General features: G+C 38.5%; 2 protein-coding genes across 3 annotated transcripts; both read right to left on the minus strand.

Annotated features, from left to right (window-relative positions):
• Positions 1–1217: 1217 nt before the first annotated feature.
• On the minus strand, positions 1218–18464 carry LOC116042923. Of its 2 annotated transcripts, XM_031289401.2 has the most exons (13): positions 18130–18464; positions 16540–16641; positions 15997–16125; positions 13393–13494; positions 12850–12978; positions 9456–9557; positions 8185–8292; positions 6564–6659; positions 6426–6465; positions 6298–6349; positions 4362–4491; positions 3996–4184; positions 1218–2111 (listed from the first exon to the last, which is right to left on the minus strand). In XM_031289401.2, exons 1-13 carry the CDS (start codon positions 18136–18138, stop codon positions 1692–1694), a joined length of 1608 nt encoding a protein of 535 aa, XP_031145261.2. In that variant the 5' UTR covers positions 18139–18464; the 3' UTR covers positions 1218–1691. The 2 variants fall into 2 exon arrangements, with proteins under 2 accessions (XP_031145261.2, XP_031145262.2); XM_031289402.2 differs by lacking the exon at positions 6564–6659 and having other exon boundaries at positions 18130–18440.
• A 366-nt stretch (positions 18465–18830) lies between these two features.
• Positions 18831–24060, minus strand: rps19bp1 (ribosomal protein S19 binding protein 1). The gene is made up of 4 exons (XM_031289403.2): positions 23808–24060; positions 22364–22537; positions 21151–21248; positions 18831–19358 (listed from the first exon to the last, which is right to left on the minus strand). The coding sequence occupies exons 1-4, from the start codon at positions 23860–23862 to the stop codon at positions 19209–19211; spliced, it is 477 nt and encodes a 158-aa protein (XP_031145263.1). The 5' UTR covers positions 23863–24060; the 3' UTR covers positions 18831–19208.
• Positions 24061–24467: the final 407 nt, after the last annotated feature.

A 24467-nucleotide genomic window follows, 5' to 3' on the forward strand; every position in this document is an offset into this window, starting at 1 on the left:
GTCAGCGACTGATTAGGAGACCACAACAAGCATCAAATAATGCATACTTCAAGATACCTTTACATTTGTTAAAAAGAAAAAAAAAAGATTAGTAGCCCACTTATTTCAGAACCATCTCAAATTAAATACGTCCCCCAAAAAGCCCGCTTTTACTTTTTGTGCACTGTATCCAGGTTTGTGAACTGTATTTAAGTTATTTTAAAATCATGTTGTTTGTGTACAGTAAAGTTACTAAATAATAAGAGAAAAAACCGTTCACATCTGTGTAGCTATTCCTCTGTCTGTCTCTTATATTTCCAGCTTTTAGTGGGATGTATCTGTACCTGTATTTCTATATTAGTTGTTGATTTGTCTCTGCACTTTTCAATATGCTAAGTCTCTTGCAACTGGTGGTTAAAACTGATGAACCCGGTATGGTTCACAGGGGTAAGAACTCCACTGCCCCCTGGTGGCTACCTGCAGGTTTCATTCTCTTATTTCATTGTACAACAGGAGTCAGGACCTATTGTAGTACGATTATCACTTACTACATATCTATTAACATATTTATGTAAGAGCACATTCAAAGTGACATAGGCATATTTACAACGCCCCCCCCCCCAATAATCGAAACAGTTTTTTTCTGAAGTTTTTGTCACTTTTTTGACGTTTTTGTGGCCTTTTTTCGGACAAATTTTTCAAAGTCTTTGTCGCCTTTTTGAGGTGTTTTTCCGATGTTTTTGTTGCTGTTTTTGGCAAATTTTTTAAAATGTGTTGGTCGCCTTTTTTTCAATGTTTTTGTTGTTTTGTTTTTCTGAAGTTTTGTTGCTGTTTTTTGGACATTTAAAAAAAAAAATGTGTAGCCTTTTTTGTTGGACAATTTTGTCGCTTTTTGAGATTGTTTTTTTTCTAAAGTTTTTGTCGCTATTTCCGACATTTGTCGCCTTTTGACGTTTTTGCCGCTTTTTTCGAGTGTTTCTCCGAGGATTTTAACGCTTCTTTCAACGTTTTCTTTTTTCAATACATGCAGACATGTCCCGGGACCTCACTAGATAGTTGGAGATCTCAACCCCCCCAGTGTTGAACCCAAAGTTACACCCTTGGGCCTATAATAGCCAAATATTTAAAGCAGTAGAATCAATTGTTATTGCACATTTCATACGCAAAGGCAATTTGCAAAACGATATTCTGCATAAAACAACACCAGGCAAATTAAAAGGATTGAAATAATACACAAACACAATTCCCAAATTATATTTATTATATTTTGTCCAAGTAAATTCCCAGGTCAGGTCCAGTCTGAAGCTGCAACAACATACTGTACATAACATATTAATCATAGATTATCTACTGTATAACCAACTTGGTTATACAGTAGATAATAGATAGATAATGTATGTTTAAAAAAATAAAATCAATAAAACAATGACATCTTTTTACTAAAACTGTACCCACTCAAGTTATCTAATCAGTGTAATGACGTGTGGCTCTGTATTCCTATACATTGAGGTTTTGCAGAGAAAAATAGGGACATTAAAGTGGAGACTGAGAAGTCTGTTCCTTGTTGTGTTATACAGTATTTGGGTTTGGTCCCTTTTTTTTTAACTTACACATACTACATTGCCAGATATGTTGATATATTTTTAAAATAGGCAAATATAAACGTATGAAGATTAAATCAGGTAGGAGAAGGTCAACAAGTTAAAAACCTTTCACACCTCTGAACAATGCTCACTGAACAAGTCCTTGAGCTCATCCAAACCCTTATTGAGCTCCTCTGCTAGCTTGCGGATTTTCTTTCCGAGCGCAGACTTGAAGTCCTTCTTCGGCCTCTGACCATTCTTTCCTTGGATGACGAGATCCATGCCGAGGGCGAAGCCTTCTATCAGCCCAGACGCGTTACTGTTAGCCTCTATGGCCCTGGCACTGGCTCGTCCTGTAGCGGCCAGCTGTACCATCTTTGCTATTTTCACCGAATCCTTCCTGGCTTCACTCAGAACATACAGATCATGCTGCTTTAGCTGCTCTAAGCCCTCGTTGATGAACTTCAAGCAATCCTGAATATTCACCATGAGGTCCTTGTACTCCTGGAAGGTCTTCTCGAGTTTCTTCTTGCTCTGACTGACGTGCGCCTGGAAGAACAGGTTTTCCAATCTGTTATACAGCAGCTTTAAACACACAATGGTAAAATAAAAAGGTAAAACCACTATGTGGGAAATAGTTTTGTGTTTATATTTTCTTTTTCTTTTTTTATTATTCTGCTGGCATACAATTTTGTTTGTAGAGAAACAAAGCAATCTTGGTGGAAACTGGCGCAGTCGCTTTGAGCTTCATCCGGTGTGTTGCTGTCTGCCACAGTGATACCAATGTTTTAAGTTTTACACCTAGTGGCTTTAACTTAACTCATTTGTTGGCCAAAATGACAACACTTGAACGTTCGCATTTGATCGTATTCCCTGTTTTATACAAAGAAGATTTTAGGTATAGTTTTCTAGTCTTTTTAACCATCATTGGAACACTATAATCAACACATTTGGTTTCTTTTCTCTTTGTCTGTTATTATTATTATTATTATTATTATTATTATTATTCACTTTTAGGATCCAGCACCAAACCTTCAAAGCTTTCTAAGAATCTCCGTGAGTTGAGCGCGTCCTATTTTTCTATTCTATGTTCAATACTCTATTTGTGCTCTTTTTGCACCATACCTGCCTGAAGGAATATATTGTGTCAGCTGAGGAACATCTGTCAAAGCTTGAGCATGACATTTTGTCACTAGTGCTTAATGCACGTGCTTTACTTTGACATGCAGCAACACTTATCCTGTACAGCAGAATAGATTAAGTTACATTCAGTTACATTAAGTTACTTTCTTTATATTGTTGGTATACAGTTTGTTGTAATGTAATAATTATTGTTACCTGTGGTAACGCCACCATGATCTTTCATTTGTAAAATAATCCTTGAACAAGTAACAGTGAAGCTGAATGTAGTAAGCTCTGAATGGGGAACTGGGGGTGGGATTAAATAAGTTATCTTCTTCCCACTCCCTTTCAGGTAGAAATTGATCATTTTATTTATATATTGTATAATTTTCTTTTGTTACTATTGTCTGCCTGAAATAAATGAATAAATGAAAAAAAAATGAAAACATTAAATACAATAAAGTACAAAATAAAGAAAAACCGCTCCAAACATTTAAAAACCTTTTATACACCCCATAGACACAAACCACCATCAAAAACGTATAATACAGTGTGTTCCCTAGGTTTGTGGAAGACTAAGGGGCACCTATTTGGCAGGGGGTTTAGGGGTCCTCTGTCAAGAAAGTTTTTTAATTCATAAAAAATGCAATTTCACATCATTTTGGACCATTATTACCATATCTTTATTTAAAACGCTGGAAAAGCTAGAGTAGATAATAAAAAAATTAAAGCTTTAGTGCGTAACTTTTTGATATTAATGAACGTCATACATTCAAGCCATTGCCAAATGAGTTGATACAAATCTAATTATGACTATCAGCTCCACACAACTCTCTCTGTATTTCTCAGTATGGCTATGTTCAGAAGATTGTGTTGTCCAGCAACTTTCGCGTGCAGAATCTCGAGGGAAGATAATGAACTCTTCTGAAGAGTCCATCACGTTTTTTCAATCCTCCGTGTCCTCCTTGGTTACTAGCAACTGTGTGGAGGAGGGGTGGGGGCGCGTGCGTGATCACAGAAGGCTTGTGTCATGTGGACGTGCCGACAGTTTTGTTGTCATTACTTAGAATTCATCACGGGGGTGACAGAAACTACGCACTATAGCTTTAACACTCAAAAAGGACAAAACTTGCCAAAAAAAGCTATGGAGACCAACTACAAATATTTGATGTGAGTAAAGTATTTTGGTTACATTTATTCCACTAAGGTGGTGCCCAAAATGGCTTAGGTGCTGGACCATAGCCTTATAATTGTGAAAACCCTGTAATATATACTGTATAAATCAATAAAGTTTGTGTAATGTCTGGTCACCTTGTTGGCGATGGCTGCTGATGCACCAGTGATGCCGCCGGCTGCGGCCACGCCAACCCCGACTGCAGTCAGGGCCAGTGATAATCCCATTGTTACTGGGGCCAGAATCACCCCGGCCGCTGCTGCAACACCTCCTGCTGCAGTTGTAGCTCCTCCTGTGATGCCAGCAATCTTTGTCCCCTTTGAAACCTCAAGATTAAAGGGAATTGATTATAGATATATTGTTAAAAGTATTTAATTAGACTAGTGCTGATATGTATCCAGAAACAACAGTCTTTATACATTGGTTTGAATTAACGTATGACTCCTTTCATAAGATTAAGTGCAATATGCACGGCCTTTGATTAGCATATGTGGCCTTTTTACCTTGTCCAAGTTGTCAGCAATGCAGAGCAGCTCGGCAGTGTGCCACTTCAGGTCGTCACCATGTTTAGACAGCAGTAAGATGTAACGCTTTATAGCTTCGTTGAGCTGTTCAGCTTCAACTTTGACGATCCTGGAATGTATTGACATTTTATTGATAATTATAAGTCAGCTTTAGTTAGAGGAACCTGTTGAATCTAAAACAAAGACTTAGTTCGAGAGTTCTTTGGACCAGTCAGTAACCAGAGATGGTAAAAGTACTCACTTCCCATACTCAAGTAGAAGCAGATACTACTCTGGTAAAAGTAGAAGTAGCCTACTGATTTAACTTCTTTACTCAAAAGTAACAAAGTACAGGCTTGGAAATTTACTTAAAGTATAAAAGTAGCCTTGCGAATGACAATCATTTTTTATGCAAAGCTACCTGGACCACACAAATGTTACTAGAGTGCAAGCTGAGGAATTTCAGTGGACATGGAAAAAAGGCTCTTTATATGCCATTGCCTATTGCCATTATAAATGGATGTCTCCCAGTAGGCCTAAAACATCACATATATGATTATTGTGACAGAGACTGGGACTCCAGGTTAATAAGATTCTGACTGAGTAGTTATTTATGAATTCAGTTGTGATTTTGTGAGAATTCACAGATCCAGTTTCTCTTTTTTAATCTTCCCCTTAACATTTAAAGGAATGTACATGTATGTGTGTGTGCTTAAGAAGTTCCCCATACTTTTAGAGTTACAAATAACAACCACTAGATGCCTTGAATTTTTTATTTTTTTTATTTAACCTTTATTTAAAGGTAAGTCGATTGAGAACAAATTCTCATTTGCAAAGACGACCTGTCACATTCACACAGTTACACATTCATACCAGGGAGCTGCCCAGTGCAACCACAGTCTGATCTGCTGGCCACTGAGCAGCTACACTGGAGTGGTTGGGGTCAAGGCCTTGCTCAAGGGCACCTCAGTGGTGGTAATGAGGGAGGGACAAGCGCTGCTCTTTCACTTTCCCCACCCAGATTTTATCTTGTCGGTCTGGGGATTGAACAGTTGACTTAAGCTCGCTTCTTTAACCTCTAGGCCACCACTCCCTGACGCTGAATCTGTTGAGTTGTCTTGTAGTGGTGCGTCAAGTGCAATTTATATTCCCATCCAATTACAGTAGATTGAATTTGGTATTGATAACGCGAAAAATAATAACGGCAACTCCACTGAAATTATTTAAAACGAGTAACAAGCCAATTTTGTAAAATGTAAGGAGTAGAAAGTACCGATATTAGTGCTAAAAATGTAAGGCGTAAAAGTAAAAAGTCGGCACAAAAAAAAAAATAATATAAAAATAAATAGTAAAGTAAAAATATCTGAAAAATCTACTTGAGTACAGTAAACTTCCCATCTCTGTCGATAACAAGATGCATCATCATTACCTCGCACCAAGGCCAGTGTGGCTCTTAAATGGCCTTTCATGTATAACATTTTGACCTGAGAATCCCAGTCAGTCTAAAGTTAAATTTAATTAAAATAAAATTTTCTTCTAGCACCATCAGCACAACTCAAAGTTGTCCTTTATCTTGTGGAATAAGTCAACATTTACTTAAATGTCATGTTCCCAAAGGATGAATCCTATGGACTTTGGTGAACTATTGGATGACTTGATATGAAATTGAAAATGAAAGTGTTCATGTTCCTCTATGACCAAAAATCAGCAAGACTAAAGACATTCCCATCAGCCTTAGCTGTGCTTTGTGTTTAGTGCTAATAAGCAAATATTAGCATGCTAACACACTGAACATGGTTAATATTATCTCCGATAAACATCTGCATGTCAGTGTTGCCATGAAGAGAATATTAGCATATTGATGTTAGCATAATTTAGCTCAAAGCGCCACTGTGCCTCATCCACAGAAATATAAAACATGTAACGATGTACTTACTTTGTTTCTTTCTCTCCTCTACGTTTGAGGTCTTTCCACAGATAAGTCCAGGCTGCAAGTCAATACAACTTTAGTTCAGTAACAAGTTACCAAACACACTAAGAACACCAAACGTTTTTCTGACTCACGTTTCAGTCCGTTTTGCCAGTTGGACAAAGAGATGGCATCCTGATAGAAGAAGACAGGTAAATTCAGCAAAACAAACTATAGTTGTATTCTATTGATATTGTTTAAGTGAAATAGCTTAATGATTGTAAAATAGCTACCATTTTGTGTCCATCATGAGGCTGTTCTTTTGGGGTTTTTTGAGGCAGAGGAGAAGCTTGTGCTTGACAGTTGTAAACTGGTGGTTTGGGCACCACCTGGGAAAATGAATAACAATCCAGTTTTATTAAGTGAAGATACGTACAAATAACATCTCACGGGTTGGAGGCAGTCTGATGGTTTATTTTCACTTTTTTGTGAAAAAAAAAACAAAACAAATTGGAATTGCAGCCTTCAGAATTTTTAGAAATAGGTTTGATTTCTATTACAGATCGACTGTTGTTATTGTTGTTATTCTGCCACACATTTAAGAACTTAATGTGGAAATGATTTTCTACCACTCCACCAATGTTCCCCTGATCCACTTTTCACAAGCAGTTTTACTTTTGACACTAATTTACAATAAACCTAGTCTGGTCGACACCAGGGAAGGTTCATTCACAGCTCATTTCCAAAGGGGCGTCAGCAACGGACGCCGCTCAAATGCCTCTGGGCGCAATTGGATAGTCCTTCAACCAATCAGACCAACGATCCAGGTGACGTAGCAGCGACAGCGGCATCAACGGGTTGCTGCGCTTCGGTGGCCGTCATGTTGAATGTAAACAAAAAGCTGCTTGCCGTCTCTGCGCTACGTCATAGTGTAAAGCCCGCCTCAATGGTTGTGATTGGTGCCTCGATTTGGAAAAATTGGAAAAGGGCTTGAATGGGCTCTTGGCCGGACTGACTTGCAGAGCAAATCAGTCAGGGCTTTCCCAGGCTACAATAAACCTGTTTCTCAACCTAAATGCAGGACTTTTACTTAATAACATTGTGTGATTAAGGATTTGAGTGCTTTCACCACATCTAAATACATTTTTCCTAAAGTCATATAGGATTACTTGCGGAATATATTTGGGTATAGTTTTGTGACATTTGTGTATAGGTTTAAATACCCTCTTAATTATTCAAACATATACATACATTTTTAAAACATACATCAATAAGAACTATTTTGTTGCATAGGAACAGTTATCCACAAAATGAAATTTTAGAGAAATAATCTAGAATATTTTGTGGTTTCAGTAGCTGTAATATATTCATATTGTACTTATTAACTAGCTGAGTTGCTAACGGTGTATCCTACAGAAACATTTAAGGTTGCTTGTCTTCAAAACATCTATCAGCCTGTTCGAAGAAAATTAATATATTCATTTATGCTTTTTTAAACTGGAGGTGGGAAGCCCTTAAAATCTTAAGGGCTTCTTGCTGTGCCTAGAGTCAAATGATTATGTTTACCCTAGCCCCATATTTCCTAAAATTGGGATTTCCAAAATACCATGAAATTTTCTTAGCTCACAAAGAAACTGTGGGGAACCTTTGGGATTTATTTTACTACATTAGTAGATTCTGTCCCACAACATATTGGAAATAAAACATGAAACAATAACATACAACAACATTAATGACAATTATTTTCTCACACAATGACCATTATGAAATAAAATAAAAAACTACAACCTACTGTCTGTACTGGATGCTGGATAGTTGCAAGCCTTTAATTAGAGTTATGTTTGGGATTTATTTTACTACATGAGTAGATTTTGTCCCACAACATATTGGAAATAAAACATGAAACAACTTTACCTTTACTATTTCCTCAGGTCCATTTCCAGAGTCAAATCCTCCGGAGCCCTGTCTAACGATCCACTTCTTTGGTGACACTGGTGGAGGAGTTGAGCCGACCGAACCTCCCTCAGTTTCAGTGAAAACATACGGAGCCCCCCTGATAGTAGATAGTAACTCGTGGCCTCGAGATACTATCTCGTGGCCTCGAGTTGAGCCGACCGAACCTCCTTCAGTTTCAGTGAAAACACCCTTCAATAAGAGTAGTAATATTTGACAGTGTTATTGTGCGAAAGATACAAATATACTACTAATAATGTTACTGTGTGTTGCCTAATGTGTGTTCGACTTTATTAGATTCAAAACTTGCATACAATACATCAACAGACATGTCTGTTGATGTATTGCAGGGGGGGCGAACCTGTGGCTCTTGAGCCGTATGCGGCTCTTTGCCTGCTCCTGTGAGGCTCTTACTGTGTGGCTGGGGGATGTGTCATTGGTTGATTGTTGTCTTTAACTTTTTTGAAACATACAGTATTTCAGATAAGTAAAAAAAAAACACATTTGAATGCATCTGCCAATACATTTGCCAATTATTTTAAAATGGAAAATAATGCAGCAGAGTTTTGAGGACAGATTCTGCAACCTGAGGAAAAACAGCGGCCACAGATCACCTTCCTCGTTAACCCTTTCACTGCTGAATCCGATTGTTTGAAAGCCCCTTTAGTGACAAATGAGTGAGAGAGTTCTTCGAGTGGCCACAACCGAGTTCAAGCAAGACCTGAAAAGGACTGTGGATAACAAAGACTGTCAGGTTTCCCACTGAGTCAATCTAAGTGAGAAAAAAAACTATGAAAACTGCTATGTATTATGACTGTCATCAGATCTGGAAGACACTGTTGCTGTTGTAGTGTGGACATGCATGTGTTGTGTGGCTTTTTGCTATGGTGCGTTTTTTTTTGTGGCTCTTTATACCTAACTGGTTGGCCACCCCTGATGTATTGTATGCAAGTTTTGAATTATGCATCAGAAAGTTTGGATTGAACGATGCATGCAGTATCTGTTTGGTGTATATATAAGGAGACAGAGATGCCACAGAGGCGTACAGCACGCCATTTTAATAAAATGATGCCATTAGCCTGCACTTTAATTAGGAATTATATGTCAAGAACAAAGTCAAATTTGAAGTTATCAAAAATAATGATGCCAAAATTATCAATATTAGTCCATGCCCATTCAGAAAAACCAGATCAATAACAAAAATCTAAATTGAATCTCATCTAGGCACCAACCTGTGGAGATTTCGTGGGAGTCTGAGGAGTGGAGCTATTGTCGTCCTCAGTGCTGTCTGAGAGGAAAAACTTTCTCCTTAGCACGGAAACTGGTGTGTCTGGCTGCAGAAAGACAGGGGTTGACACATTTAAGCACTGAGGCTGCCAATCACAGGACTTTATTAGGAAAGTATTCATTCACTCACATTTTGCGATTTTTGAAATTTCTCATTTCCCTCATTTGTCTGAGGTTTAGATTATAATTTATTATGATATAATAATATTATAATAATAATAATAATAATTATTATTATTATAATTTATAAAGTTGCAGTTTACAACTTTAATTCAAAGCCTTTTTTTTTTCAGAACTCTGAGCCTACATTAACCACTTAATAGTGTGCATGTATCTAATTCAACATGATCCCAATTGGAGTCCAGTACCCAACCTGACTCTATCAAGATCCCTACAAAATATTATATTTATTACACATCAGAAAAAGAAAAAAAAAATGTCATTGCAACTGCTTTGTATATTCTTATCAAATTGAATGTGTTGTGAGAAAAAGCATAAATCTGCTTTCCTAATCTGAACACTCATCCATACTGTAGTATTTATCAAGGTGGACTTGCCAAACACGTCAGACAAGATCTATAACGTCTTTGTAGTTGGCACAATCACGACTTGTTTACTATAGACGGGGGTGTGCCCGGGTGTGTTCTTGCTTTCACTTTTGCTCTGAACAAATACCTTGATGACTGCTGTTTCATTTATACCTTTGCAGACTGGATATTATGTAGAAATAATGTGACACAGATGAAATTAATTTGTTTCAAGACATAAAAATAACAGCTTTGAATATTAATGTGTCTGGTTTGTCATTTTCACAGAAAATTAATTCAATGAACTGGTTCAAAATTCTTAAGGTGCTTACACACCAACCAGATGGCCGACCGTCGGCAGAAAAGCCAGTCGACTGATCAGTCGGGTCTCCGAGGTCCAAAAATGCCTCAAAACACACTGAGGCGACGCTGACTTGGGCGTACGCTCTGCGTCGCCTCAGTGTGGTTTGAGGCATTTTTTTGGACCTCGGGGACCCGACTGATCAGTCGACTGGCTTTTCTGCCGACGGTCGGCCGTCTGGTTGGTGTGTAAGCACCTTTTAAAAGCAAGTGTTATTGTGTGAAAGATACAAATATACTACTAATAATGTTACTGTGTTGCCTAATGTGTGTGCGACTTTATTAGATGTCTGTTGATGTATTGTATGCAAGTTTCGAATTATGCATCAGAAAAGTTTGGATTGAATGATACATGCAGTATCTGTAATATATTCATATTGTACTTATTAACTAGCTGAGATGCTAACACTGTATCCTACAGAAACATTTAAGGAAACTGCAGGGAACCTTTGGGCAGGGGCGCCATATAGGGGGGAAAAGTTAGGACAATTCCAAGGACCCATGACTGACAGGGGCCCCAAAAAATAGGTAAAGACTAATATAAAATTATTAAACCATCATCATTCAGAGTGTATATATATTTCAAATATAATAATACAATTAATGATCTCTTTGTTTTTACTTGTTTTTGGCAGTAAAAGTTAAATATCCCCATTGACCAAAAAGTAAACATCCATATTGACTGATCACCCCCCTGTATCTGCATGAAATGGTTAGGTCCTGCCTTAGCGCACTCAGTGACGTGTTTAGTTGCAGTCAGTAGATGCTGTCAGCACATGCGCAAGATAATACTGTTTTACCGAGGATACGACCTGCACGATCTGTTCCACGCTACACTATGGCTAGCCTCCACCGGGATGCTAACGTTAGTTTAGCTAACAGCTAATTCGGCTAACCGCTAGCTGACAGCTAGATTCAGTCTAAAATAACGTTAACTCAAACGTAATGGGAAAAGCAGGCTACAGCTAAATTAAGACTTCACAGTAATAACAATAAAGACAAGTATTGAGTGATTGTATTTTAAATGAGCACAAGTAAAGTAGAACTAACGTAACAGCTGTTATATATGTTAGGTGTTTGTTATATATGTCAACGTTTATTTTCAAGTTTTATTTTGAGGGTCTTTTAAAGTTATTACATGCTGTCTCAGCTAGCAGTTAGCTGAATTAGCTGTTAGCTAAACTAACGTTAGCTTGCCTGTGGAGGCTAACGGCAGACCGCTACAATCAGCTAGCGGTTAGCCGAATGAGCCGTTAGCTAAACTAACGTTAGCTTGGCTGTCGACCGGAAGTGTGGAACAGATCGTGCAGTGTCGTAAATCCTCGCACAACCGCGCATGCGCGAACATTTTGCGCATGTGCAGAACAGATCGTGCAGGCAGAACGGATCGTGTACCGACAGATGCGCTAGAACTACAGTGACCACAATGTTACCAAGTAACGTTAAATCAAAATCTGGTTTTCAAAAAAGGAAAGAGAGAAAAGAAAGAAAGGAAAGACAAAGGAAAGGGTGTCAAACTGTAACCCAGTTTTTCACCAAGAAAGGTGGGTAGTCTATAGTCTGTGAGTGGTATTAACCTGTTGGCTTAATGTCCATAGTGAAATAAGCTAGCTAGCTACAGACTAGTGTTAGCCTACATTTAATCACCATTTAATCAGTGCAGGGAAACGTTTAGCAAGATATTCATATTAAATCATTGTCCCTGGTCCTTTTAGCAGACTTAACAACAGATAAGTCAGCAGCAGCCCAGTCTCCCCCTAACTGTGCTCCTCCCTGTCCCAGTGAAGAAGGTGAGCAACATTGTGTTCAATGACATGCCAGTTAGCATCATAGCAGGTAAGGGAGTCTGTGGGGATTTCTCAATTTCTCTTGCTCTTTTTACCATTACAAAAAAGAAAATGAAATATTTATTAATGACAGAAATTCAAACACATTAATAACAATTATTTTCTCACATAATGACCATTATGAAATAAAATAAAAAACAACAACCTACTGTCTGTACTGGATGCTGGACAGTTGGAAACAGTGAGTAGCTTACCTGAGCCTGCATGTAAGATACAGACAATATTAACTGTATGGAACTATGTATGGGCTGTTTCAGTGAAAACACCCTTCATTAAGAGTAGTAATATTTGACAGTGTTATTGTGTGAAAAATACAAATATACTACTAATAATGTTACTGTGTTGCCTAATGTGTGTGCAACTTTATTAGATGTCTGTTGATGTATTGTATGCAAGTTTCGAATTATGCATCACAAAGTTTGGATTGAATGATACATGCAGTATCTGTAATATATTCATATTGTACTTATTAACTAGCTGAGATGCTAACACTGTATCCTACAGAAACATTTAAGGAAACTGCGGGGAACCTTTGGGATTTATTTTACTATATGAGTAGATTTTGTCCCACAACATATTGGAAATAAAACATGAAACAACGTTACCTTTACTATTTCCTCAGGTCCATTTCCAGAGTCAAATCCTCCGGAGCCCTGTCTAACGATCCACTTCTTTGGTGACACTGGTGGAGGAGTTGAGCCGACCGAACCTCCCTTAGTTTCAGTGAAAACACCCTTCATTAAGAGTAGTAATATTTGACAGTGTTATTGTGCGAAAGATACAAATATACTACTAATAATGTTACTGTGTGTTGCCTAATGTGTGTTCGACTTTATTAGATTCAAAACTTGCATACAATACATCAACACACATGTCTGTTGATGTATTGTATGCAAGTTTTGAATTATGCATCAGAAAGTTTGGATTGAACGATGCATGCAGTATCTGTTTGGTGTATATATAAGGAGACAGAGATGCCACAGAGGCGTACAGCACGCCATTTTAATTAGGAATTATATGTCAAGAACAAAGTCAAATTTGAAGTTATCAAAAATAATGATGCCAAAATTATCAATATTAGCCCATGCCCATACAGAAAAACCAGACCAATAACAAAAATCTAAATTTAATCTCATCTAGGCACCAACCTGTGGAGATTTCGTGGGAGTCTGAGGAGTGGAGCTATTGTCGTCCTCAGTGCTTTCTGAGAGGAAAAACTTTCTCCTTAGCACGGAAACTGGTGTGTCTGGCTGCAGAAAGACAGGGGTTGACACATTTAAGCACTGAGGCTGCCAATCACAGGACTTTATTAGGAAAGTATTCATTCACTCACATTTTGCGATTTTTGAAATTTCTCATTTCCCTCATTTGTCTGAGATTTAGATTATAATTTAGCATGATATAATAATATAATAATAATTATTATTATAATTTATAAAGTTGCAGTTTACAACTTTAATTCAAAGCCTTTTTTCCAGAACTCTGAGCCTACATTAACCACTTAATAGTGTGCATGTATCTAATTAAACATGATCCCAATTGGAGTCCAGTACCCAACCTGACTCTATCAAGATCCCTACAAAATATTATATTTATTACACATCAGAAAAAGAAAAAAAAAAAAATGTCATTGCAACTGCTTTGTATATTCTTATCAAATTGAATGTGTTGTGAGAAAAAGCATAAATCTGCTTTCCTAATCTGAACACTCATCCATACTGTAGTATTTATCAAGGTGGACTTGCCAAACACGTCAGACAAGATCTATAACGTCTTTGTAGTTGGCACAATCACGACTTGTTTACTATAGACGGGGGTGTGCCCGGGTGTGTTCTTGCTTTCACTTTTGCTCTGAACAAATACCTTGATGACTGCTGTTTCATTTATACCTTTGCAGACTGGATATTATGTAGAAATAATGTGACACAGATGAAATTAATTTGTTTCAAGACATAAAAATAACAGCTTTGAATATTAATGTGTCTGGTTTGTCATTTTCACAGAAAATTAATTCAATGAACTGGTTCAAAATTCTTAAGGTGCTTACACACCAACCAGACGGCCGACCGTCGGCAGAAAAGCCAGTCGACTGATCAGTCGGGTCTCCGAGGTCCAAAAATGCCTCAAAACACACTGAGGCGACGCTGACTTGGGCGTACGCTCTGCGTCGCCTCAGTGTGGTTTGAGGCATTTTTTTGGACCTCGGGGACCTGACTGATCAGTCGACTGGCTTTTCTGCCGACGGTCGGCCGTCTGGTTGGTGTGTAAGCACCTTTTAAAAGCAAGTGTTATTGTGTGAAAGATACAAATATACTACTAATAATGTTACTGTGTTGCCTAATGTGTGTGCGACTTTATTAAATGTCTGTTGATGTATTGTATGCAAGTTTCGAATTATGCATCAGAAAAGTTTGGATTGAATGATACATGCAGTATCTGTAATATATTCATATTGTACTTATTAACTAGCTGAGATGCTAACACTGTATCCTACAGAAACATTTAAGGAAACTGCAGGGAACCTTTGGGCAGGGGCGCCATATAGGGGGGAAAAGTTAGGACAATTCCAAGGACCCATGACTGACAGGGGCCCCAAAAAATAGGTAAAAACTAATATAAAATGATTAAACCATCATCATTCAGAGTGTATATATATTTCAAATATAATAATACAATTAATGATCTCTTTGTTTTTACTTGTTTTTGGCAGTAAAAGTTAAATATCCCCATTGACCAAAAAGTAAACATCCATATTGACTGATCACCCCCCTGTATCTGCATGAAATGGTTTGGTCCTGCCTTAGCGCACTCAGTGACGTGTTTAGTTGCAGTCAGTAGATGCACCAGAACTACAGTGACCACAGTGTTACCAAGTAACGTTAAATCAAAATCTGGTTTTCAAAAAAGGAAAGAGAGAAAAGAAAGAAAGGAAAGACAAAGGAAAGGGTGTCAAACTGTAACCCAGTTTTTCACCAAGAAAGGTGGGTAGTCTATAGTCTGTGAGTGGTATTAACCTGTTGGCTTAATGTCCATAGTGAAATAAGCTAGCTAGCTACAGACTAGTGTTAGCCTACATTTAATCACCATTTAATCAGTGCAGGGAAACGTTTAGCAAGATATTCATGTTAAATCATTGTCCCTGGTCCTTTTAGCAGACTTAACAACAGATAAGTCAGCAGCAGCCCAGTCTCCCCCTAACTGTGCTCCTCCCTGTCCCAGTGAAGAAGGTGAGCAACATTGTGTTCAATGACATGCCAGTTAGCATCATAGCAGGTAAGGGAGTCTGTGGGGATTTCTCAGTTTCTCTTGCTCTTTTTACCATTACAAAAAAGAAAATGAAATATTTATTAATGACAGTAATTCAAACACATTAATAACAATTATTTTCTCACATAATGACCATTATGAAATAAAATAAAAAACAACAACCTACTGTCTGTACTGGATGCTGGACAGTTGGAAACAGTGAGTAGCTTACCTGAGCCTGCATGTAAGATACAGACAATATTAACTGTATGGAACTACAAGAAGCAAGACAGTTGCAAGCCTTTAATAAGAGTTATGTAAAGCTTTTGATGGGACAGATAGGTCCTAGAGATGTGGTGACAACAGCTGCGCAGAGGGGGCCCAATTTGATTTTTTGTCATGGGGCCCAAAATTCCTGGCGGCGCCCCTGCCTTTGGGATTTATTTTACTACATGAGTAGATTCTGTCCCACAACATATTGGAAGTAAAACATGAAACAACGTTACCTTTACTATTTCCTCAGGTCCATTTCCAGAGTCAAATCCTCCGGAGCCCTGTCTAACGATCCACTTCTTTGGTGACACTGGTGGAGGAGTTGAGCCGACCGAACCTCCCTTAGTTTCAGTGAAAACACCCTTCATTAAGAGTAGTAATATTTGACAGTGTTATTGTGCGAAAGTTACAAATATACTACTAATAATGTTACTGTGTGTTGCCTAATGTGTGTTCGACTTTATTAGATTCAAAACTTGCATACAATACATCAACACACATGTCTGTTGATGTATTGTATGCAAGTTTTGAATTATGCATCAGAAAGTTTGGATTGAACGATGCATGCAGTATCTGTTTGGTGTATATATAAGGAGACAGAGATGCCACAGAGGCGTACAGCACGCCGTTTTAATTAGGAATTATATGTCAAGAACAAAGTCAAATTTGAAGTTATCAAAAATAATGATGCCAAAATTATCAATATTAGTCCATGCCCATTCAGAAAAACCAGATCAATAACAAAAATCTAAATTGAATCTCATCTAGGCACCAACCTGTGGAGATTTCGTGGGAGTCTGAGGAGTGGAGCTATTGTCGTCCTCAGTGCTGTCTGAGAGGAAAAACTTTCTCCTTAGCACGGAAACTGGTGTGTCTGGCTGCAGAAAGACAGGGGTTGACACATTTAAGCACTGAGGCTGCCAATCACAGGACTTTATTAGGAAAGTATTCATTCACTCACATTTTGCGATTTTTTAAATTTCTCATTTCCCTCATTTGTCTGAGGTTTATATTATAATTTATTATGATATAATAATATTATAATAATAATTATTATTATAATTTATAAAGTTGCAGTTTACAACTTTAATTCAAAGCCTTTTTTTTTCCAGAACTCTGAGCCTACATTAACCACTTAATAGTGTGCATGTATCTAATTAAACATGATCCCAATTGGAGTCCAGTACCCAACCTGACTCTATCAAGATCCCTACAAAATATTATATTTATTACACATCAGAAAAAGAAAAAAAAACATTTCATTGCAACTGCTTTGTATATTCTTATCAAATTGAATGTGTTGTGAGAAAAAGAATAAATCTGCTTTCCTAATCTGAACACTCATCCATACTGTAGTATTTATCAAGGTGGACTTGCCAAACACGTCAGACAAGATCTATAACATCTTTGTAGTTGGCACAATCACGACTTGTTTACTAGACGGGGGTGTGCCCGGGTGTGTTCTTGCTTTCACTTTTGCTCTGAACAAATACCTTGATGACTGCTGTTTCATTTATACCTTTGCAGACTGGATATTATGTAGAAATAATGTAACACAGATGAAATTAATTTGTTTCAAGACATAAAAATAACAGCTTTGAATATTAATGTGTCTGGTTTGTCATTTTCACAGAAAATGAATTCAGTGAACTGGTTCAAAATTCTTAAGGTGCTTACACACCAACCAGACGGCCGACCGTCGGCAGAAAAGCCAGTCGACTGATCAGTCGGGTCTCCGAGGTCCAAAAATGCCTCAAAACACACTGAGGCGACGCTGACTTGGGCGTACGCTCTGCGTCGCCTCAGTGTGTTTTGAGGCATTTTGTTGGACCTCGGGGACCCGACTGATCAGTCGACTGGCTTTCCTGCCGACGGTCGGCCGTCTGGTTGGTGTGTAAGCACCTTTAAAAGCAAGTATACCTTTTCTCCATCATTTAAAAATTCAGAAGCTATAAATATTTACATTTTATTCCTTTGACAAGTTTAACTGCTGGACACAAGATGTCTCCTACTTCACTGAAAATTCAATTCTCAGTGTATGTGCACGGGAGGCTTCAAGTTTCTACATTACATTAAATTACATTTTGGACCACAATTTGAAAAGAAACTGAGATTTAAAGGGAGCACAGAGAAACAACTTTCCCTCCACAGCAGATTCATGTGAAAAACTGCCTTTGTAGTGTCAAACTCTGTACATAGATGATTCTGCAGTGAAGCTTGCACACCAAAGTTAAACATTATAGGCTAAATACCAAATGTGTGCATTCACTCAAATTAATTTGTTCAGTAGCATTTGGTTGAACAGCAATGCAGCTTAACTCTGCCTTTGAAACCGTTAAACCTGATTTAATTATCTAAGTTCTTACCTTTGACATCGTGTAACTTTCCCTGCTGTAACTGAGTCGTTCCACAATCACTCTCCTTTGCTGCTCTCGCTTTCCTTCTCACCATCGACTTCTGAATGCCGATCCCAAAATCTTAGCAGGTTATACGTGAAGATGATTGCCATTCTGTAGCTCGACTGGTTCATTCAAGCATCTGCATTCTTATGCTTTACACACCTGTTATGGTTCTGCTGTTGTTAGAATGAAAAGCATTCTCTAAAGTCAAATCCATGTCCAGCAGATAACACGGCACACCTACTGTCAAAAGAACTTCCAACTTATCATCCCTTCATTAATAATAACTTTAACGTTATTGCAATGCCAAACAACAGCGAGTGTTAACTCAACATTTTTAACTTGAACACCTGAAACTTTATTTGGTCTTCTGAACTTAATACATTAATGCATGTTGATGATGTAATAGTTAAACCTGTTTTTTCTGAAAATATTTGTGCATGAAGATGTATTGGTCACACTCTGAATGAAAAGAACAAAGTTAACCTGTGATTCTTGATGTTTAAAATTTAAAATTAAAATGTCTTTGAGTTTCTACTCAATAGCTACTAACTCTTAACTCAATTCATTTCTAATACAAACTGAACTATCCTGATTGGAGTCTTGACTGGAGGAGACCAAGAATCAGAATATCAGTTAATTATAATTATGCAGAAGAAGTTGAACAATTTCAATGAAAAACATTTTATTGTGTCGGAATTCCTATTAATATAATGAAGGTTACATTTTCAATATGTGAAAACGAAGTGACTCAAATGAGATGACGCTGTAGGCTACTTTCAAAATCACATTTTAGACAAACTCTTGGCAGGGCAAACGCTATAGATCTCATGTCCCCTGTATGCGACAGTATGGGTCTGCAGTCATAACACCAGCACAGATTCATCTTACAAAAACATGATTCCTCAAAGTTCTCTTGCTCCATTGTTAAGACGTGTGAAATGGAACTTCCAGAACATTATCTGGTCCAGAAACCCACTTTGATCAACAAAACTGAGCCCTGGTGTTTCCACTGTGGCTGAAGTGTCTTTGTGTTTCGCTGCGCTTTATTTCTTCTCCTCGACAGTCCTGCCAAAGTATTCCTTCTGGAACTGCTGGAACTCCTCCTCTGTGAACAAAGACTGCGACTCCTTGGCCTTCTTGGCGGGTTGCTCTGGCCGATTCCGAGACTGTCTCCCCAAATTGTGATTCAGGATCTGAGTGAGATGGAGAGCAAGTCAACACTGTATGACAAACTCACTTGTAGACAGTAGACGAAACAGAAGCACATGTAAAGTGAAAGTTAAGGGACAATTCAGCGATTTTCAAACGTATCTCTATCTATCTGAATGAAGGATGAAGTGTTAAAAAAGCCTGCAGTTCTTTCCAATGTTCTCTGTGTCTCCGGGGCTCAGCCGGCCACAGCTCCAAAATCTGCTCTACTTCCGTACCCCAATGACCTCACTGGGGAACGTAAGAACTATAGTGTAACAGCTACAGAGGTAGCTGGGGGCGCAATGCCGTTCACCAACTTCCCTGTTCTCTTCTCTTGTATTACAAACTAGCTACGAGCGTAGGATTGGGCATCGAGAACCGATTCCTACTTGGAATCGTTTCAAAAATTACGATTCCAGTAGAATCGTTTCTTTATTGGAATCGTTTGGAGGATTTGGTTTCAAATCCAATCATCGCTTCCCAAGTTATTTATTTAATGTTTTTATAAGTTTTGGTTGTTGTGTTGCAGCCTTGGAGCACAGTAAGCAGCGCTCTAGTGTGGCTTTATTTTACGTTGAAAAAGCCCTGTAAAACTGCAAACCACCATTGAATCAAAATAAAACTTTCCTCTTATTTGTGAAAATAGGCATGTGACCCGTTTCAACTCCACCCCTCAAAGAATCGGAATCGGACCCACATTGGATCAATGGCTGGAGCAGATAATAGACTTGTTGCCCATTGAACAAATTACAAGTAAACGGCATTCAAGACTGCAAGATTTCTTATCCACATGGTCCTTAGTACTGAATTATATAAAGACTATAAAATGATGAATTCACATTGAATAATGGCTAACCCACAGACTGTGGTAGCGTAGGATTATTATTTATTTTATTTTTTTTTTTGCGTGTGGTTGTGTTTTTGGAGTATGTCTTGTATGTTTAGTGTTTAGTTTTTGTGTTAAATTGTGAATAAAAAAGAAAAAAAGAATCGGAATCGAGAATCGATAAGAACCGGAATTGAAAGGAAGAATCAGAATCAGAACTGTTAAAATCCAAACGATGCCCAACCCTATACGAGCGAGAGGATGTTAAGATTATTATTATTATTATTTTTTTTTTACAGTGTACAATAATGTACTGAACTGATATTCAGCCGTATTCAGCCAGAGAGGCCGAGGGAGGCTGCAGCTGTAGCGGTGGAGGATATGGACGGCGGACAGGAGCTTCCAGAATCTGAGCTGCTACAACTGGTGGTGCCTCGGCTCAAACGGCCCTCTGATATCAACGGTATGATCACAGTATCCAACAAAAACCGCACGAGTGCCCATTTGTGCGTTACCGTGCATGCAAGTTTTACTCCTCACTTGGACAGAGGTGTGCCTAAGCTAAACTGGAAAAAGACAACCAAGACCAGCAAGAGGTTTTTGGGCTTTTCTATTTTGTCATTTTATTTTGCTAATATTACAACGAGCTGCTGCTCAGGCGTGTTTTCACATCTTCCTCAGTGAATTAAGGATTTATTTTGACCAAACCAGAGCTGGTGATTGTTGGAAGAGTGGAAAGACTAACTGAGACGGTGTTTGTGACTTTTATTCTGTTTCTGATTCCTGATTGAATGAAGTGTGTTTTCTGATGAGTTAACAAGGCAATCGGTCTGGTCTTGGTTCAGTGAAAGAGACAAACTTGAAGGTGTACGGTTGTGTTTTTTCTGTTTACGTGTACGAGTATTTCCTTTCTTGAAATTTTGTGAATTTATTTTGTTAACTAAAAGAGGCTAAGAGATCTTTCTTACCTTCGAAGTGTCCGAATCTGTTGCTTTGTAGCCAGTTTCCATGAAGTACTTGAGGTTATCGCTCATGTGACTCTTCCCCTGCTTCTTCCTGAACTCCTCTACAATCGACACCAAAGAGGAAGCGGTCATTTAGAGAGGAAGGCATAACATGTTGTAATACAAAACACCAGAGGGCCTCTAACACTGCAATTACATTAACTATGAATGCTGTTAAGATCAAATGTTCTATTGTCAGCTGCACATTTGTGAAAAAACACATGAACATTCTACTTTAGGATGCGTTGCCCTGTGAACACCGATGCTGTGCAGGACTATAAGCGGACTAGTCTCGCTTTGCCAGACCTTCCTCCACAGCGCTGCGGAGGAGGGTCTGGCTAGTCACACAGCATTCTGGGATGGGAGAAAAACGTGCTCTGTTTTTTCTGGCATTTGTCGTCTTGTCGCCGCTGTAAAATAGCCTGGGGAAGGAACTTGTTTTGGTGGAACATGTTTACATTCAAAAGTTGTTTTCGTTGTGCAACAGAAAACTCAGATTGGACAGATAGTCTAGCTAGCTGTCTGGATTTACCCTGCAGAGATCTGAGGAGCAGTTAAAGGACAATTCCGGCGCAAAATGAACCTAGGGCTTAATAACACGTGTACCGAGTCGACTGTTCTCTGGGATATGTTTTCATGCTAATCAAATGTGACCAGTTTTAGCACAGACAGTTTATTAAAAAGATAGATTATAAAGACAGTACCGTTCGGTATACAGGCGGGCACCATCTTGGGAAAACAGTGTTTCCCAAGATGGTGCCCGCCTTTAATAAACTGTCTGTAGACTTACAAAGTTCTCAATGCTTCGGTTTACATGTAGGGACCCTCATTATGCTACCGTGGAAGTGTGGTGCTATTTTGAGCCTTGTTAGTGGTGTAGAAATAGCGATTTCTTTTTACTTTTGCATGCCCTGACGACTAGCGTTATAAGCTAATTAGCGGTTTGCGCTAAAACTGGTCACATTCGATTAGCATGAAAACATATCCCAGAGAACGGTCAACTCGGTACACATGTGTTATTAACCCCTAGGTTCATTTTGCGCCGGAATTGTCCTCATAAATCCACCGGAGTTTAACATTACAACACAAAGAAAGTGGAAGGTCCGGGGAATATACGACGACACCTGAACAATCCCTGAAATGAAACGTCGTTGATATAGACTATGAGCGGACTGACCCACTGCAGACTTGATCCTCTTGTCTTTGACTGTAGCTTTGCTCTTGCCGGGACCCAGGCGACCCTGCAGCCGTTTGACCTGCTTGGTGACTCCCTGTCGCTTCGTGCTCACCAGCTCCATTACCTTGGCAGAGCTGGGGGTCTGCTGCTTCTTCTTTTGGACTTTTTTGACATCTAGGACATGGAGAAAGGCAGAAAACCAAAGTCAATGCATTTCTCTGTGTAGACTACTAACCTTAACACATTTTGGAATGATTTGGATATAGTACAGTATACTTTATTTAATACAATAAAATATTTAACCATACATTTTGGTGGGTTTACTTCACAAAAGGTACATTTAATTAGTTTTTCTCAGTTTCTTAATGCTAAAAAAAGTATACATTTGTTTGTTTTGTACAAGTAAAATAGATTAGAACTACCTATTATAATACCTATTAGAACTCTTTAACTTGTAGTGGGTTGTTTTTGAATTACATGATCAATTATAATGAAAAAAAGTACACATTTTTATTTTTTTATTTTAAGACAGCAGCAGTGAGGGAAAACGTTAACCACATCTATACCCAAACTGTAAAGATGAAACAACACTCCAAACTACCAACATTGGGGGAGCGTGCCTATGTTCCCACATTTCTAAGATTGTTTTCAAAATGAGTGTTCGCCTAACCCCTAACCCTAGAAGCTTGAGCTGCTCTCTCCTCTCTCTTTCCATTTGTTTCCATTTGTGTGCATCCTTGTCCCAGAAATGTTACTAACTTAGTCCTTGTGTTTTTTTCGCCCAGCATATTTCCTTGGATTAGGATGGCACCAAGATCTTGGTTGCAGCTGTCGCCGTGGTCCTGCTGCACTCCCTGCTACACCCTGCTACGCTCTGCTGTGTCCTGCTGAACCCTGCCGCGTCCTGCTACGTCCAGCTATGCTCTGCTGTGTCACGCTACATCCTGTAACGCCCTGCAGTGCCCTGCTATGCCATGACTACCATTTTTAGTCACTGTTCCATTATCTTTATTGTGACTATTATTGCCACTGTTCATCATATCCCCAACCGGTACCGTCAGACACCGCCTACCAAGAATCTGGGTCTGTCTGAGGTTTCTGCCTAAAAGGGAGTTTTTTCTCGCCACTGTCGCACTAAATGCTCTTGGGGGGAATTACTGGAATTGTTGGGTCTTTGTAAACTATAGAGTGTGGTCTATACCTACTCTATCTGTAAAGTGAGATAACTCTTGTTATGATTTGATACTATAAATAAAATTGAATTGAAATTGAATTGAAGGGAAATGTAGGAACACAAGACCTAATTTTGAAAATGTCCTAGAAATGTGGGAACATAGGGCTGACCCCAAAATTGGTCTCGGCAGACAGATGGGCGCTGATGTCCAATGCTAGCTAACTGTTAGCCAACTGTAATAAAGCTAGAAAGCCTAAAGGCTAAACTGACCTTTAATATCATCGTTCAGCAGCTCCAGTCCTCTCCTGATCAACGACGCCGACATCCCGATTTAATATCAGGTTTAGTTCAAATGACTAACGTTAAAAGCTACATCGAGAAGAAATCGCCTTTAATTCTGAACAGCAACCATACAGTATATAAGAACAGCAACGCGTGTGAATCTATCAACATCCGGTAAGCTACTCCTGTGCACCACTTGAAAGCAACCGGGTGGAAAACAGTCCAAGATGTGTAAAGTTCCCCCTTGGGAACTTCTTACTCCTATGCCTTCCCTATTATGTTTATAGGCTACTGCCACTACTACTAGGCCGTCTACTACTACTTATAATAATTAACTAACTAATTAATTAACTACTACTACTACTACAACTACTACTAATAATAATAATAATACATTTCATTTGATTAGTCTAACAATTTGAACAAAAAGAGGGAGCATCAGTGTCCCTTAACAAAGAAAAGCACCAACATTCCACACTAGAATATGTTCAGAGAAAAAGAAAAGTATGAAACAATGGATTGCAGACTTAAGAGGAGCACATTATCAGCAGCTGTAGCATAGCCTTCTATGGCAAAACAACTGATTTATGTGCAGTAAAATGTCATGAGAAGAAGAAAGTTGTTCACAAATGTGTTTAAGAGTCAATC

This window comes from Sander lucioperca, chromosome 4, assembly GCF_008315115.2.
Source record: "Sander lucioperca isolate FBNREF2018 chromosome 4, SLUC_FBN_1.2, whole genome shotgun sequence".
NCBI classification, from domain to species: Eukaryota; Metazoa; Chordata; class Actinopteri; order Perciformes; family Percidae; genus Sander; species Sander lucioperca.

What these genes read in the sequence shown, in the direction of transcription:
- LOC116042923 (XM_031289401.2), bottom strand. An exon ending in CTCATGATGGACACAAAATG is followed by an intron (nt 6,466 to 6,563) that starts GTAGCTATTTTA and finishes TTCTTCTATCAG; the next exon opens with GATGCCATCTCTTTGTCCAA. An exon ending in CTGGCAAAACGGACTGAAAC is followed by an intron (nt 6,350 to 6,425) that starts GTGAGTCAGAAA and finishes ATTGACTTGCAG; the next exon opens with CCTGGACTTATCTGTGGAAA.
- rps19bp1 (XM_031289403.2), bottom strand. Translation starts at nt 23,862, where the DNA reads ATGTCGGCGTCGTTGATCAGGAGAGGACTGGAGCTGCTGAACGATGAT. An exon ending in GAGGATCAAGTCTGCAGTGG is followed by an intron (nt 21,249 to 22,363) that starts GTCAGTCCGCTC and finishes TGTCGATTGTAG; the next exon opens with AGGAGTTCAGGAAGAAGCAG. An exon ending in CAGATTCGGACACTTCGAAG is followed by an intron (nt 19,359 to 21,150) that starts GTAAGAAAGATC and finishes CATCTCACTCAG; the next exon opens with ATCCTGAATCACAATTTGGG.